The sequence below is a fragment of the Prinia subflava genome, chromosome 4, assembly GCF_021018805.1.
Source record: "Prinia subflava isolate CZ2003 ecotype Zambia chromosome 4, Cam_Psub_1.2, whole genome shotgun sequence".
Taxonomy (NCBI): Eukaryota; Metazoa; Chordata; class Aves; order Passeriformes; family Cisticolidae; genus Prinia; species Prinia subflava.
Genome location: NC_086250.1, coordinates 22,700,105 through 22,715,947, shown reverse-complemented (window position 1 = coordinate 22,715,947; position 15,843 = coordinate 22,700,105). Strand labels below are relative to the sequence as shown.

General features: G+C 43.8%; 1 protein-coding gene across 9 annotated transcripts in view; it reads right to left on the bottom strand.

Annotated features, from left to right (window-relative positions):
* Positions 1 to 15,843, bottom strand: part of CACNA1I (calcium voltage-gated channel subunit alpha1 I) — a 109,456-nt gene that overhangs the window by 34,338 nt on the left and 59,275 nt on the right. For all 9 annotated transcript variants that reach the window (XR_010080200.1, XR_010080201.1, XM_063395951.1 and 6 more), the window contains 5 exons: positions 10,864 to 11,173; positions 9,099 to 9,493; positions 1,954 to 2,105; positions 1,169 to 1,354; positions 369 to 486 (listed from right to left, as the gene is read on the bottom strand). Coding sequence is in view for 7 of the 9 variants with exons in the window: in XM_063395951.1 (XP_063252021.1) it covers positions 369 to 486; positions 1,169 to 1,354; positions 1,954 to 2,105; positions 9,099 to 9,493; positions 10,864 to 11,173 (1,161 nt within the window). In the remaining 2 variants the exon portion in view is untranslated. The remainder of the gene's footprint in view (positions 1 to 368; positions 487 to 1,168; positions 1,355 to 1,953; positions 2,106 to 9,098; positions 9,494 to 10,863; positions 11,174 to 15,843) is intronic.

The window sequence follows — 15,843 nt, the reverse complement described above, 5'->3', positions numbered from 1 at the left end:
CAGACCAGGCCTCTGAACCTCCCCATAACCACACACCCGCTGTCCCTGTCCAGCTGTGGCACTACACCAAAAACCTTAGCTGAGCAAGAGGAAATAAGAACAACCATTAGGACAGTCGTGCTGAGGTGAGAGTATTTAACTTGTGAGTTGCCACAACAGCAGTGACCTTTGCACACGGTCTCCTAGGAAGGAAGAAGGTCCCCTGTTTGAGATATACACCAGTCGTTTGGTTCCAATATGCAATTGTTCTTCCTCCACAACCTTTTGAGCTGTCAGAAGTCACTGCAGTGCACCTCAGCGAGGAAAAAGCATCTCCTGACCCTCTTCACTTTGCCCTGGACTACCCATAGAGAGAAAAGTGGGCTCACTTGGAAGACGGTGACGATGGCCCATAGCAGGGAATCAAAATTCTTCCGATCAGGAACTGTATCTCCTGTGTCTGTCCTGAGGCTGAACTTGCAACCAAAGATGTGCATTCCCAGGATGCTTTAGAACAAGAATGATGTCAAATATAAATATCTCTGCCACCACAATGAACTCATCACAATTCTCTTCTCCTGAAAATCTAATGCAACATCACAGCAGCAAGGGGTACAACAATGCAGTCAGACTACTGGGAGCTATCTGTGAAGAAGAAACTACATATTGCAACCCTGTAGGTCACCAAAAGATTTGTTTTCCATCTGTGCTGACTCAGAGGTCATAATATTGCCTCCAACCTGTCAGTCAGATCTGTTCTCTCTATTGTTCTTTTTGTTCTCATATGTCATCTTGCTATTAGGGCCTCCATGGCATGCACAGACAAACTTTCTTGGTTGCTTCCTGCTGCTCTTCTGCCAAAGTCAGCTTCCAGACTGAACTGTTACTGTAGCTAGTGCTGCTACCTCCTGATAGCAGAAGACTTCACTTATCCTGCAATGGGACATATGCTCAATCTCTGCATTTGCTGGCAGTATTTCACTGCCCCATCCAGGCCAAAATCCTCAGCTGCTGAATCCAATTTAAGGCAGGAGCAAGTTCAGCCCTTATGAAAAAAATAAATGTTTGTCAGTGCTGCCTTGGCCTGGACCAATGGGCAAGATGAGTTATGCAATCATGCTCTGAAGCTGCTGTCCCCATGAACCACACAGTGCCACTCCAGAACACTGTGAGCTGACTACCTGCTCACCTAAATATGAAGATGAAGAGCATGAGGAGCATGCAGAAGGTGGCTACGTTATCCATAGTCTTCATCAGCACCACAAGCTGGCGGCGCAGTGCTGGCATGAAACGCACCAGCTTCAGCACCCGGAGGAGTCGGAATGTCCTCAGCACAGAGAGGCCCCCATCTGCCTGGCCAATGATCTCCCAGATGCTGTGGTCCAGAGAGGAACAGGAAGTACAAGGGACAAAACAAAAGACGAGTAAACAAAGAGAAGAAAACAAGGAATAATAATGCTAAGTCTTCACCTTGGCATTGGCAGTAAAAAGGGGTGAGAGAGAAAATCTGTCTGAGCAAGACAGAAGTATGAACTACAGCCTTATATGTTGAAAGCTGCATTTTTGCCCTAAGAACATGAATGTGGCAATACATATTGCAGGAATGAAGAAAGGCTTGCAGCATTAAATTCCAGCTAGAGAAGTTCTTCTATCACACTTTAGACCTTTGTAACATCTTTAATTTATGCATTTTCAAAATATTTCACTGCTAATATTTGTTGCGAACTTAACAAGGCAGTTGCAATTGCCTCCACACTACAGAACAGTGAACCGAGGGACAGAAATGCTGTCTGGCTTGCACAGCACCAAACACAAGCAAGTTTTGGAAAAGACCTCTTGGTCTCCCAATACTTAGCCTTGTGCATCAGCCCAGCTCCTCTCAGAGTAGCTGCTAAATCCTTTTCGAAAAAGTGTGCAAGCTCTGTGGTACTCTTTTCAATGTGTATTTTAGCTGATCTCCAAGGCTCTTGTCACCTGATGATGACGATGATACTGTCAAAGATGTTGTAGGCGTTGCGAAGGTAATCAAAGAGACCGAAAGCAGCAAGTTTCAGGATCATCTCCAGGGCGAACATGCTTGTAAAGACAACATTGCTGATCTCCAAGATGTTGGTCAATTCCTCTGGCTAGAGAGAATGAAAATTCAGTGTCAGAACTGAAAGAGCCCTGAAATTATGGGAAAGAAAGTGTTACTCTTCCCAGTGAACAGGGCTTGTAAGGAGTTGCAAATTTCCATGGGTGAGACTAGAGTGGAGCTGGATAGTGACACTTGCAATCCAATTCCTTTGCAGATTTGTTACCTTCATCATAGATTATATCCCTAACAACTTTTTTTACTAGAGGTGATCAGGAGCCTCACAGCCATTCACACAGCCAAAGCTGACCAAGCATCTCATACACCCCACCCCATATCCTGTTCCCCTGGCTAAGGGCTGCTTTATTTTGTGCAAAGAACTTGAGCATTTCTTGAAGGAGAGCAAAATTGGTTGATCTGCAGTCAGCCTCTTCCTTCAGGAATTTCTTCCTCTGAGTTTTCCACAGGTAGCTGGCACTTTTTTTTTGTTTTTTTGGCTGAAATTTTGAAAACTTTCCTGTCATTTAAATGACAGGAAAACAGTTCCCAATCTTCCCATTAACATGACTGTACTAATCTGCCCCTTTCCCCTTTATTTTTTCACTTGCTCATTTTTCTCCCCTCCTCTCCCTACCAAACCCTTGGTGTGCATTAGTTTCCTGGTCTTGCTCCATCAGTCTTATGGCTCTGTCCTCAGAGTGGTCTCAATAATTACCCATGAAAATATCAAACCAGACAAGAAAACAGCAAGGAGTTACACACTGCTAAAACCTACCTGTAAGGGACAGGGAGAGAAGGACAGGGTAAAGAATACAGAAAAATGGAAAGCACAACGAGAAAGGCAAGTGCACAAGGTGAAAAATCCAAGAATGATACAAGATGACTGTTGAAAAATAAAGAGGGTGCATCTTCCTTTGTATTGGTCTGTGCTATGGTCACCAAGCCACTCTTTCAAGCATCACATAAAATGGATGGGAACAAGAAACCTGCAAATGCCTGTTCTTGAGAGCAAGAGAGGACAGACATTCCTAGCACTGCGGAAAAAAAAAAAAAAGTGAGTCCCTGCAGGTCAGAGCCAATATTTTTAGCATTATATCAGTATCAGTGCCCACAAAGAAGGGAAGTCATGGTCTGCAAAATTACTGTTTTGCTGAAGGGTGGCCTTTTCATTGGCCATCCCTGTTACCTATACAGCTGGTGGAATGGGAAGGGAGGGAGGAATGCAGTTCTGGTTCTGCCTGAAGCTGGGGTTTGTTTTAACGCCTGCTCTGAGGCTCCCAGGGGCCAAGATTCTTCCAGGTGAACAAATGAACTGAAAACTTCTCCTCACATCTCTGGCTTCCCATGCCCTTTGTTAATTTCTTGCACTCCTCACTGCAGCTTTTTATTAAAATAGTCCATGTCTTTAAAATGAAAAAGGGGAGATGGATCAATTTCCATCCATAGTTACATCTGAATAGCAAAACCATCCTGAAAATGATGAAGAAAGGAGTAGAGATAAGAGAAGACAGAAGGAATGAGCAAGTGCATGTGGGAAGGGAGAAATGAAGATCACTTCACTGAGACCCAGCAGTAACAACAATTGCTGAAAACATGAGGTCTCTATGTTAAACTGAGATGCTAATTTCAGTCTGAATCAAATCATTATGTCAATGAAAATAAGCTATGCAAAAATGCAACAGGTTATGATGGTGGATTATCCTTCTCTCTGCTTTCCATATATTCTCTTGTGCTCTTGTAGGGTGCAACTGATGTTTGAAAAACTGTGCTTGCATCTTGCTTGTGGAAAAGGTCACCTGTTCCTCTGTCTCTCCTTCCCTCCTTACTATTTGTTTCGCTAGTCAATTCTCACTTGTTAATCTGTTTCTAATGGACCATCAATCAACCCCAGCAAAGCATCCTTCCTAGAGAGAAGGACAGGAAAGACTGGGAAGAGAAAGACAGAAAGAAGAGATGGGCAAAGATAAAAGCAAAAACAAAGAAATCAAAAAACAAAGCTGAAAAAAATTAAATGCACTAGCACCCACAAGAAATAGAGATTGAAAGAGTTGGTTTAAACAGTACAGTAAAGAAGTAAATGCTGAGAAAAGAGCAACACAAAAGAAATGCACTCAGGAAAAAAGAGGTGATAGAGAGGAGTCAGATGGAGAGGCACTAAAGTAGATGCAGCATCGCAGCCGTTTCTGGAGATACAGCTTATTTGACAGAGTGCAAAGAGCCATCAGCTGGGGGCTAAGGCTTCAGGGTGGGGTTCACCAGGAGTTGTCTCCTCTGTGGTGATGTCCTTGTTCCTTGGGTGGTGTGGCTGTGAGTGACAATGGATGAGGCAGGTGTCTAGGACATGGCTGGTGCAGGGACTCTGGCCAGGGAAGTGTGAACTTGATGTAGAGGACAAGCAAACAGGGAAAAAGGGGAAAACTGGTTCTCTCCTTTTCTTACTACCTACACACAGGCTCTCCAACACAATGGATGTGTCACCTTGCAATTGTGAGGTCTCCCCAGGTTCCCACAGACAGCATTCAGGAATTCATCATGTAAACACTTCCTCCTTCCAGGTTTACCTAGAAACTGTAAATTGAACCATCCCCAAGCAACGAACTGAACTCAAGGCTACTTTAGTCCAAGAAAAAGAAAGGAACACCAGGAATCTTCCCACAAGCAGTCTGTTCACATTGCCAACACAGGACAGACTGATTTACTCATCACACTAGAAGTGAAACTTGAACATAATGATGGGAGCTGAGTACTGGGGTAAGGAGGTTGGCTTGAAGGGGCAGAGATTCCACGGGGCAAGGCATGACCAGAGCTAGTGTTTTAACCAGAATGGCTAATCTATCCTGTGTATGGATCTCTTTCCAAATTCATAAAATTATCTAATTCACATCTTTGTGGAATAAAGTCCTTCATCTCTAACAATGTAGATCAAATACTGAGAGTAAAATATATGATTCAGATTTACTTCTGAACTCCTGTCCTGTGATCAGAAACTAGAACTGGGGCAATAGAGGGCAGCAGCTCAGCTCTTTTCTCCCTTTCAATTTCTTACTAACTTTGGAGCTCTTTTGCCAGATCTGACTGAAAATATAATTAGTCCATTATCTGGCAGCAGACAGAAACTCCTGCATCATAGGAAAGGCTAAAAAGATACAGACCACCATGAAGCCCCTGCAAGAAAACTTTTCTCCTAACTAGGAGAATTTGCAAGTGTCTAGAAACTGAAGAGTAATTGATGTGACCTATGCAGACTAGCCTTACTGAACCTACACATCACTGCCTCTGTGATGAGAACACGAAAATGAAATATTCCATAAAGTGGTCTCTCCATCCTGCCTATTTTTACTCACAGTTTCAAAGTTACTTGGTAATAATTAGAAGAGCCATAGAAATCAGCTATGGAACATACCAATTTTTACGTAAGTCTAATCACCACCCTACAACCAATGCAGGGTTACATGATTATTATACTCTGGTTCTACAAGGCTGAAGTAGCGTGGTTTCATCTACTACTCCAGGGAGACTGTTCACTAAATGTCAGTATGATGAGTTGGCTTGGACATTTGCTGAATGTTTCTGACAAGGAGCAAATAACAAAAAGAGAAGCAATAACTGTAAAATACAAACTTGTGTATGCAATAAATGCTGGTATAAAGTGAAATCACACATGCTAAAGGATATGAAGGTACTTATCCACAGGATAGGCCTAGTTAGGAAACAGGGGATCATCATCTACTCCACACAGAGAGACCTCAGAAAGCTGTGATCTGAAGTATGATGGAAAACTGTAAGTAGATACTGGAGAAGATAAACCCATTCATCCAGTAGTTCTCTAAAATGGCTGCTAATGGCAGAGAGGCTTGAGTCCAACAGGCCATTCAAGAAATACATGAGAAAGGCAATCTGGACATTCAGCTGGGACAAGCTTTTCATCCTCTTGCTGAACAAGGGAGAAAAGTCAGCAGCATCAGACCCACTGTGAATATTAAGAAAAAAGTAAGCCTCTTAAAAGGATTCTTCTGGACAGCCACAAGAATCTAATATTTTCTACACTGGATTTTAAAAATAGACATTTCCAAATAGAGGCAGATCTGAAGAACTGCAAAAACTATTTCAAGCAGGACAAAGCTTGAAATGATGGGGTTTGGCTTATGCAATGTCTCAGCAATATCTGAAGGCCTAATACTGAGAATATTACATGTTATACTTTACACTAGTGGATTTGAATAAATTATTTACAAATTATATCATGTTATATCATGTTATAAGATCATGGAATAAAAATGGCTCATAGAAGTGCAGTTTATCCTAAAATGAGTTGATTTCCTTCAGAAGAAATATATATGCAGATGGAAACTACCTTGACCACACAATCAGGATAGGATGAAGGACTGGATGAATAAGCTAAATGAAGCCAAATTCCAAGGTAATTTGAATATGAGTAAAGTTACTTGAGCTGTTGAAATTAAGTCTCCTGGAAGAAAAACACTGTGAATATTAAACCCCTGAATTATAACAAACAGTTTAAATTTATGTCTTTCTGTCTGTTGGTCAAGACTGGGCAACACTCATGTGTGTGCTCTGTCCCTTGGGTTTCCATGTTTATATGCCTGAAACTTGTGCCTCACCCCTTAACTTGATGGTTGTAGGTGCTTTGGTCAGCCTGCTGGTGCATAGCCCATGAAAAAGTGGAATGACACACATGCCATGAGCTGCCCAGCCAGGTATGTCCCCAGAGAGTGGTTGGGCTTGTGATATCCCGCATACCAGAAAATAAAGGCTCAAGAGGTCTGTATAGGCATTAGCTCTGGGTCAGAAGACATCCATATGATGGAGGTGAAGCAACAGAAGCTTCTTCAGTCATAGGATGGCATCACCCCACAAATCACAGATCTTTGTGGGCAGAGGGGCTTTGCTGGATTTCATTCTGTGAAAATTTGTGCTTTTGGGAGAAAAGACAACAGGAAAAAGAGAAAGGAAGGAGAAAAAAGTAGGCAATGAAGCACCAGCCTATGATGTACTCATGGCATGATTTGAGAAAAACTGAAAGAGAGCAAAGGGAGGTACAAATGTCTATGGGCTTCTGAGTTACCTGTTGGCTGAAAAGAACCCAAAATTCATGGTATGGTCTGAATATGCTTTTGTCTTTTTGTGCCAGAAAAACAGAATTCAGTACAGATTTTGAATAAACAGGCTGCAACATATTTTTCAGTTATGAACAGTTTGGCTGACAGCTCTTCTGGTAGAAATAGCATGCAGGGTCATAAGCTTTTCCCAGCTACTTATGGATAAAAAGTGATAGTACAATTTTAAGGACTATCATTAATAACCTGCTACTAGAAACCCCAAGGCTGCAGAGGCAGATCACACTCTGCTGCACGCTGTATAAACACAGCAGAGGCACTCTAGAAGGGCCTAAATCTGCACATACAATAGCCAGAACATGAGAGTGAATTCTCTACCTCCAGCTCAAGTATTCTTCTGTCAAACTATTACTCACACTGTATCCATTAAACCAGGATGAACAATGGCTCTCACTGCTAGGTGATCACATCTTAAAAATATCAGTGGGCAGTTTTTAAACTGTACTGGGCTCCAGCCCTTAGTCATCTCTCTGCTATGTGATAGATACTTTGCTCTTTTTTATCTATTTCCATGAGTCAATCCCTCCAGCATCTTCTTCATTCTCCTCTCTTCTGAGCTCCTGCCAGTATTTTTCTGATACCGAAGCATCCAGTGCAGTTTTGAATTCTGGGATCAAATTTAAGTGTCACAGCCGTGTATCAGAAACTGGCTGGGCCTTGAAAATTGGTTTAAAGTTTGATACGCGAGTGGGATGCAGACATCTGAGGCTTCAAATTCTGCTTCAGACACTGTGTTGCCTCAAACAGGGAATTTAAGGTACTCTGGGTCTCCAGGTATCTTCATCCTGACATAGCACAGGACAAATCTGAATGCCTTGCTTGAACTGGGCTCACTGCCTGTCTCTTTGCTACCTGAGACTGTGCTCAGGACAAGACTTCACTTTTGCTCCAGAGCTGCAATACAGTCAGCATCTCAGTAGTGCACCAATCTCTTGTGATCTGAGTACACACATGGAGTGAATCTTGGTCACATTCAGATTGGCAGTGTAGATCTGAGATGCAGAGGTATAGCATGGATTTTTCAATGCAAAGTGCTACCAACAAGCAATGCAGATACAAGGTCATGGGCGTGCTTAACCCCTCTGATGCTGGTACTGCACATCACAGTGTAGACACAGTCTGTGTCTCCCAGCTATAAAATAAGGGCACACAATTCCTCTCCATCTCATGATCTCAAGTCTGTCATTAGGATAAAGTGTAAGGCTGACTCAGAGCTGCCTGCAAACTACTGGTCTGAAAGACAAGCCTGTGCCCACACCTGCTGTTTGTGTTTGACCTATCACTTCTTACTCTCAGGGCAAAGGAAAGGCTCATGTAGCCTGAGCTTCCCAAATGACTGGAGATAGGAGGTGGTGCCTTTCTTAGCCTCCTTGTATAGATAAAATGTGCTCAGACATCTCTTAATTAAGTTGGGAAGGCTAGCAAGCTGATGGATTTGAATTGAGATGATGGTGAAGTGCCTGTGACATCCTAGAGGGCACATTAAATTAACCAAATAGACTAAGGATTCAGTAAGCTAATGAAGAGAGAAACAAGTGAGAGATATGAGAAAGATGGAAGAGATGAGGATGACAGAGAGAGAAGCAGAGAGAAAGCAGAGATGAGGCAAAAAGGAAACAGTGAGATGAATGACCAGGGAGAGGAAAAGATAGGCATTGAAAAGAGGTGAGAGGAAATTACATGGAGAGAGAGAGAAAGCAATTAGGTACAGGAATAAGGAAGTAAGAGGCCCTGCAAGATCCTGAGGTTTTCTCCAAAGTCATGCTGGGATCATCTGTGCTGCAGTCTGAGGTCCAAATTGCTTAGTCTCTGCCTCCACCAAGCTGCATCAGCTGCTTAGCAAGGCCATAACCCCCAGCAGGACTCAGCAGTACATGTTACCCACCTTGTGCCCTGAGGTGCTTTACCTGTTCATGGTGCTCAATGCCCATGCTAATGGTGTTCACTAAGATTGCAATCATGATCCCACGGTTGAAATACTTGCTGTCCACAATCACTCGAAGCTTGACCCTCACTTCTTGCCACATGTCACGGCAGAGCTTCAGCCATCCTCCTTCTTCCACCTCCTCCTCCAGAGCCGAGGCACCCTGGTCCTCTTGGCTGCCCTCTCCCTCCCCTTCACTGACTCCTCCATCCTCCTGGTCTGGTCCAGTGCTATCCAGGGCTGAGAGCCTTCTGGATGCTTCGTGCTCTTCCCTGTGGCATCGGGGGCAGTTGGTGGGATCAGAGGTTACTGTCACAGCAATGGGCTGGACTAAGCCCTGAGGAGCACAGTCAAGAGAGTTGTGCTGCTGGCAAAGCCCTGGAAAGAGAAATGGTGCTGCTTAAAGAAGGAGGATATGAAAAAGACATTCAAAGTGGACACCTGTTTGGCTTCTGGGTATTTAGACAGGGTAACTGGGCTTTTTAGCTGTGAGGATGATGAAACACTGCCACATCATCTCAAGGGCAGCAATAGAAGTTGTTGCCTTTGAGGGATCTATGCTGACAGGCTGTGTCTCAAAAACACACAGTACTGTTCAGCTTGCCAGTGATTAGACTGAACAGGGTTCATGTCCATCAGAGAAAGAACTGCTTTGTCTCATGCAGAAATCATAGCTTGAGACTCACTAGCTTGTGTTAAGTGGGACCTGAGGGGAAAAATGGTTGCAAGAGCTCCTTTTGGCCTGAACTGCTACAAGAGGGGTCTGAGAACCCTCAGGCTGAACTGAACTCTCGAAATTAGAGAAAATACATTAGCAAAGCAATCCAAGAAGCAAGAAGATATAACACAGGAACACTTCTTCCAGAGAGTGTGTACTATTAATAAGAACAGATCCCCTGACTTCAGTGAGAAACCTAAACATGTGTTCCTTGATCCTCCATTTTGGCCTGGAAGATCAAATGGACACTGGGGGAAATGAAGCAATTATTTCATTAACCCAGCACATGAAGCCTGCAGAAACTTTTCTCCCAGCAGGTGAAGAAAATGAAAGTTTGAGTATGCAAGACACACTGAAGGAAAATCTGCCTTTTTGCTTGTTAATGGAGTATAACTTAGCAGGCAGTTAATACTAACTCTGTAAAGCCATTTTTACAGTGACTTTTCCAGCTGGGAACTCAATTTAAATGATATCTTATGTCTAATTTTACACAATAGCATGTGCTGCCATCAAGAGAAATTGCCTCCGTTGTCCTTGCATGTCAACTAGACTTCTTTGGCATCACTTCTTAGGTTCAGGCGACACCTTATTGCAATTCAACTCACTTTGCCTCTCTCTTGAGGTCTGGAAGCAACTTGCTTTGGGAGGAGAGCTCTAGGGGACCTGCTGTGCCACCAGGTCCAATCCTCTATTCCATTTTGTTATATCCCCTAACTCTTCTCTCTCCCAAACTGCTACCTGTCTATACCAGACACGGAGCCCATTGCAAGCCTCAGTGTCTTTATCTCTTTATGGTCTCTGGATTATCCATGTTCCCTGCTGGCCAGCCCTGTTTCATTCCCATTCTTGCCAGTCACCTCCACCTTGCTGGTCTGGTGTGCTGGCCATGGTGCCACACTCAATGGCCAATGTTAATTCTAATTCTATGCTTTATAGGCACAGGTCCTTTGGAAAGTTGGCACATGGAGACACTCATTTACCCTCACATTTCCACCACTGGCATTTCCAGCTTTGCCCACGCAATCCTTACTGTAGTGCCTTTGGCTTTTCCTGTTCACGCCGGGTTTGGCATCGCCGGGCTCCTGCGCGTGGCCATGGCGCCAGCTCTGCACGCTGTTGTACAGCCCAAGGGTGCGGCGCTTGGCCTTGCGCAGGATGTGGCAGACATATTGGAAGATCTCCTCGTAGCAGTCTCCTGGCTCCATGTAGCTGGCAACGGTGCTGGAGGAGAGGTACCGGGCCCTTTGCTCCTGCATCAGCTGGTGCTCCCGCTGCTTGGTCTCTGAGAACTGCGTGGCGATGACCACCAGGCACAGGTTGATCATGAAGAAGGAGCCCACCTAGCAGCAAAGGAGAAGGGACCAATGTCAGCTTGAAAAAGAACATGTGGGAGTGGGAATGTAAGAGCGAGGAGGGGAAAGTGACTGGAGGCAGACAGAGGAGTGGGAATCAGTCTGCATTATGGAGGTTTCAGAGAAAGCTAGGAGTGCATGAGCTTGCTTTTGATAACTCACTCAACATAATTTCCCTGCAGAATTTAAAGCTATGCATTGAAATTCAGGAAACAGGTACAACTTTTGGCAGGTTTTGGGACCCTTAGCAAATCACAAATACAAAGGGTTTGATGAAAACTGGACTCTTTTTTTCCCTCTTCATTGTGTTAAATAGAAAGTAGGAGACAGAGAACCAGTTTGGTTGATTTTGCCTCTGCTTATTAATTACCACTGGAAAAATCACGCACTGCCATTTATAGTCTTCACCTCTCGAAAGAAATGTCAGTATTTTTTGATCATTTTAATGACATACCAGTATACTTGGGACATATTCTTGATTTCTACCATTTGCATCTTAATTGTCCACATAGGGAGATGGGACTTTCCTGAAACGAGTGAGCTTTTGAAATCAAAAAGGATTTTACAAAGTCAAACAACTTTTAGAAGGATACATAATCATCTGGTAAAGCCATGCTTTCTTGCTTATTTTCTATTCTTCTGATATAAGACATATCATATTAGCTCTTCTTCAACTTGTCCTCTGGCCTACGTAGGCTTCTCATTTCAAACTCAAAAACTGTAAAAAACACACTCCAAATTTCTTAGAAAGGGCAAACAAAATGCCCAAATTCTCCCTCTTCACCATACAGAAGCCTAAATGTCTACTCAGCTTAATTTACAACTTGCATGTTCCCTTTAAATGTCAGTTTTCCTGTTTATAAAATGGAGCAAGGATTTCTTTGTGCTGAGAGTTCTGGAGGCAAAATAAACTCACCCTGTGTTACATATAGTGAAATTAGACATTAATTTCCACTAGGAGATTTATCCATAGATAGATAGAGGATAAACCCTGGCCTTCAATACGATGAGAATTCATACATAGAAGGCCTGGTAACTACATTCAAAATAATTTTCAAAAGCTATGACACTTTGACTGGTGCCTATCCCCTGCAGAGCTGTGTCAATAGGGCATTGATAAAATGCAGAGCCTGGACTCTGAACAAGGACTATGCATCTGCAGTGATCTGAAACAGACTCTGCACGGCAGCCCCTGGGAGGAGACACAGCACCAGATCAAGATTTCTGCTTCCCCTGGACCTGGGAGCATCCCTACTAAGGGGCACCCTGGCACCAGTTTTTCCTATATGAACCCATGCAGGACCCAGTCTCACCTCACTGTCTCTCCTTTGCAAGCAAACAGCTCTGACAGAAAGCAGGATTCAGTTCTGCCCTTGTCTTCACATGTTGTCTCTCCTGTAAAGTCTTTCTAGCACAGGGGACAAAGCAGGCAAAGGTGGTGATTACCTGACCCCAGTGCTTATGAATGGAGAAAGGGTTTATTTCAGCAAGTACCTTGGAGCTCGTTTTATCTATCCAAGCAGCCTTTCCCTCAGTTCATGGCCCTTACTGCTCCCCTGACCAGCTTGCCCTTCTGGGTGACCCTTTCTCTTGGACACAGGTGCCCTTTGTCCAAAGAGGAGGTGTCCCTGCTAGCATCTCAATAACCCTTTGAAATACAAAGCTCTTTCCAACCAGATTCAACATAAGGACAACAAAGTATCTCAAAATAAAGGACTTTCCCCCGCCCTGTCCTCCTCTCAGCACCCTTCAAAGCTGTTCTAATTCTGTTTCCCTTCATCATGGAACCTTTCTCTCTCCTTCCCCCATATTTCAGCCTATTTTCCCTTCAGCTTCTGCATGCAGCCTTGAAAATTAAAATAATGCCTCATTCAGATTCCTTTGCTTTCACCCAACATTTTCCCTAGTCTGTGATGTCTTGCATGTTTTATTTTAACTGATGAGCATATCACTGGGAATCCAAATTCTTCTCTGATACACTCTCCTCAGCAGCATGATATTCACCCCGGCTTTCCCTTTTGGTTATGTCTCTCAGCTGGCACTGAGTGAGGCAGGGCAGGGAGATGGACACCAGCTGCATGAGCATTTCTGGAACACTACTTGTGACACTGCCCTGTACTTTGCAACTCTACACAACTCCCAAAAAACAAGCAATGGGGGCTTGCAACATCTTCTCTCTAGGCCACAACAGGAAGAGTTGAGGGCTGAGATGCCCTCACCAGGACCACACTGTCAGCCTAGGGTTGAATCTGGAGCAGGGTTCAGGTTCACATCACCGAGCCTTGTCCTCACAGGCACCATCTGCTGCCATCTCTGACCAGATGAACAAAATGTGTGGGAATGAGAGGACTGTATAACCACTCCCCAGTCCTTATCCTTTTAGCTAGGAATATCAAACCCAAAGCAAATTAGCTTGGTTAATCCTTAAAACCCCAGGCAAGTCCATAAACTCTCAAGCTCTGCTGAGTTGGCACTGCCTCCCAGCTAGAAGGACAGGAAAGGTCCTAGAAGGCTCTTAATTGAGTGATACATCTCAATTGGCTGAGCAGAGAGACAGAAAGTGTCATACATGGAGTCAAAGCATTTGAGAAAAGCAGATGGAGACCCTTGATTCTGAGTCCCAACACAGGGTCCCATTCAGCCCTGAGACTGAGCTGTGCTTTGAAAAAGCAGATCTGGCCTCATTCAGCCCAAGGTTCAAGCCCTATCTCTGCAATATTGAAAAAAATCTGACTAGTGCTGCAGATCCTGATTTGTCAATTACTTTTACTGCTAATGCCAGGACATCCAGCTTGCCTTCTGAGGCCCATATGTGTAAGCACAGAGTGATTCAAGGAGCCTCTGAGTGCTGCAATGCAGATGCCAGTCTCAGAGTTCTGAAGAGCTTGCTCTAGTCGAGTAGCCATAGCAGTGGCCGAGTAGCTGGAGAGGTGTTAAAGAGACAGCTGGACCTCCAGCAGGAAAACACAAGTGAAACACTGACCCAAGAACAAGAAGCAGTCCTTCCTTCATATCACATCTGTGATCTCTGGTCAAGGGGGAAGCATTTTAAAATCTGCTGAACAGAAAATACTTTTCCCAGGTTGTTCTACAAGGCCACTCAGAGTGCCATGGTCAGTCAGCATTCTTCCCCTCAGAGAAGCACATCTATGCAGGATTTCTAACTGTGCTGGGAGTATATCCAGGGGGTGTAGCCTTCTTACTGTCATATGAGCAATAGCAGATAATGCCCTTATGTAGGTGTTTGCAGATATCATTGTAGGAAAGAAGTCACAGATGAAAGCACAGCTCTAGAAAGAAGCTGCAGAGATCCGACCCCAGAAAAGTAAGTCTAAGCCAAGGCTAGAATGTGTGCGGAAAAGCAAAGAGTCAGGGCTTAAAATACAACTGTCAGAATAATTGTGCTTAGAAAGCCAGGCTGTCCAACCATGGAGAAGGAGGGAAGGATAAAGACTGGAAGGACCATATTTCATGAGACTTAAAGAGGGATCATTATTTCTATATGAAGATTCAGACAGAAAACGCAGCCAAATGATAGCAAGTTTGCACTGTGGCATTGCTATGTGCTGCAAAAGATGCATCGCATGCCAAGAAGGCTCCTTGGCCTAAATCAACCAAAGGTAAAGAAAATATTCCACCTAGCATATAACTCCTTTGTTCTCAGCAGTCCCCAAAGTAACCTGAGATTCACACTCTCCTGTGTTTGACAGAAATAAACCTATATGCCTTCTGCAAATGAGGAGGGAGTGTCTAGAAATGTCAATGGCACTCTGCAGTAACGTCTCAGGTGGAGTGTTTAATTGAGGATTTTCGGTGCCTGCAAATTCAGGGACAAAGTTTGAATCACTGTGAATCCACATGACGTGAACCAGCACTAGAAGGATACTTAGGAGCAAAAATATGCTGACAGAATTTATGTAGTTTGAAATGGGGGGGGGATGTGCAGTTTCTGGAACTGGCCTACAAAAGACTGGATATGTGTGCCCCAGTGGTTAAATACTGACTCTGTAGAGTCCTTTCTGGCTCTGGGAGAGACTGGGGCTGTGGGACGAGGAGTAAAGTCTACGTCTAACTGCATATTCTACAAATTGGGATATCCTGACCGTGCTGCTCAAAGTCAAAATGCAGGTGGGTACTAAATATCCACTGTATTGTAGGGTATGTGAACAAAATTCATGGGAAATTATTATTTTCTGAACTCACAAAAAGCAGTTCAGTTTTCCTTAAGAACAGAGCGTGTGGAAACCCGCCCCCGTAACTCCATCCTGTGCAATCACATCTCTGCACTGTCTCTTTGGGACTCTCCAGCATCAAAGTAAAAGCAACATTCCTTAAAGTATATTCCACCTCTGTTGTCCAGGTTCATGCTTCAGCCCACAGGGAGTACTCCATATTTCTGTTTTTCTCTCCTTGTCTTTTCCTTGTGGGAATAGAAGGCCATAAGGCAGGGTGAAATCAAGGATATAGTAAGATTTTTGTAAGTTGTCTGACCTGAAAGGAACAATAGGTTTGAGGGTTGTTTTTCGAACACTCTCTGTATGTACAGGCAGCAGAATTTCTCAGAGAAATGGATTAAAGTCTGCTTTATCTCAAGTTATGGAAGGTTGCTGAAATCCATAACATAAATTAAATGCATGCCAACATGAATTTAAACTAGA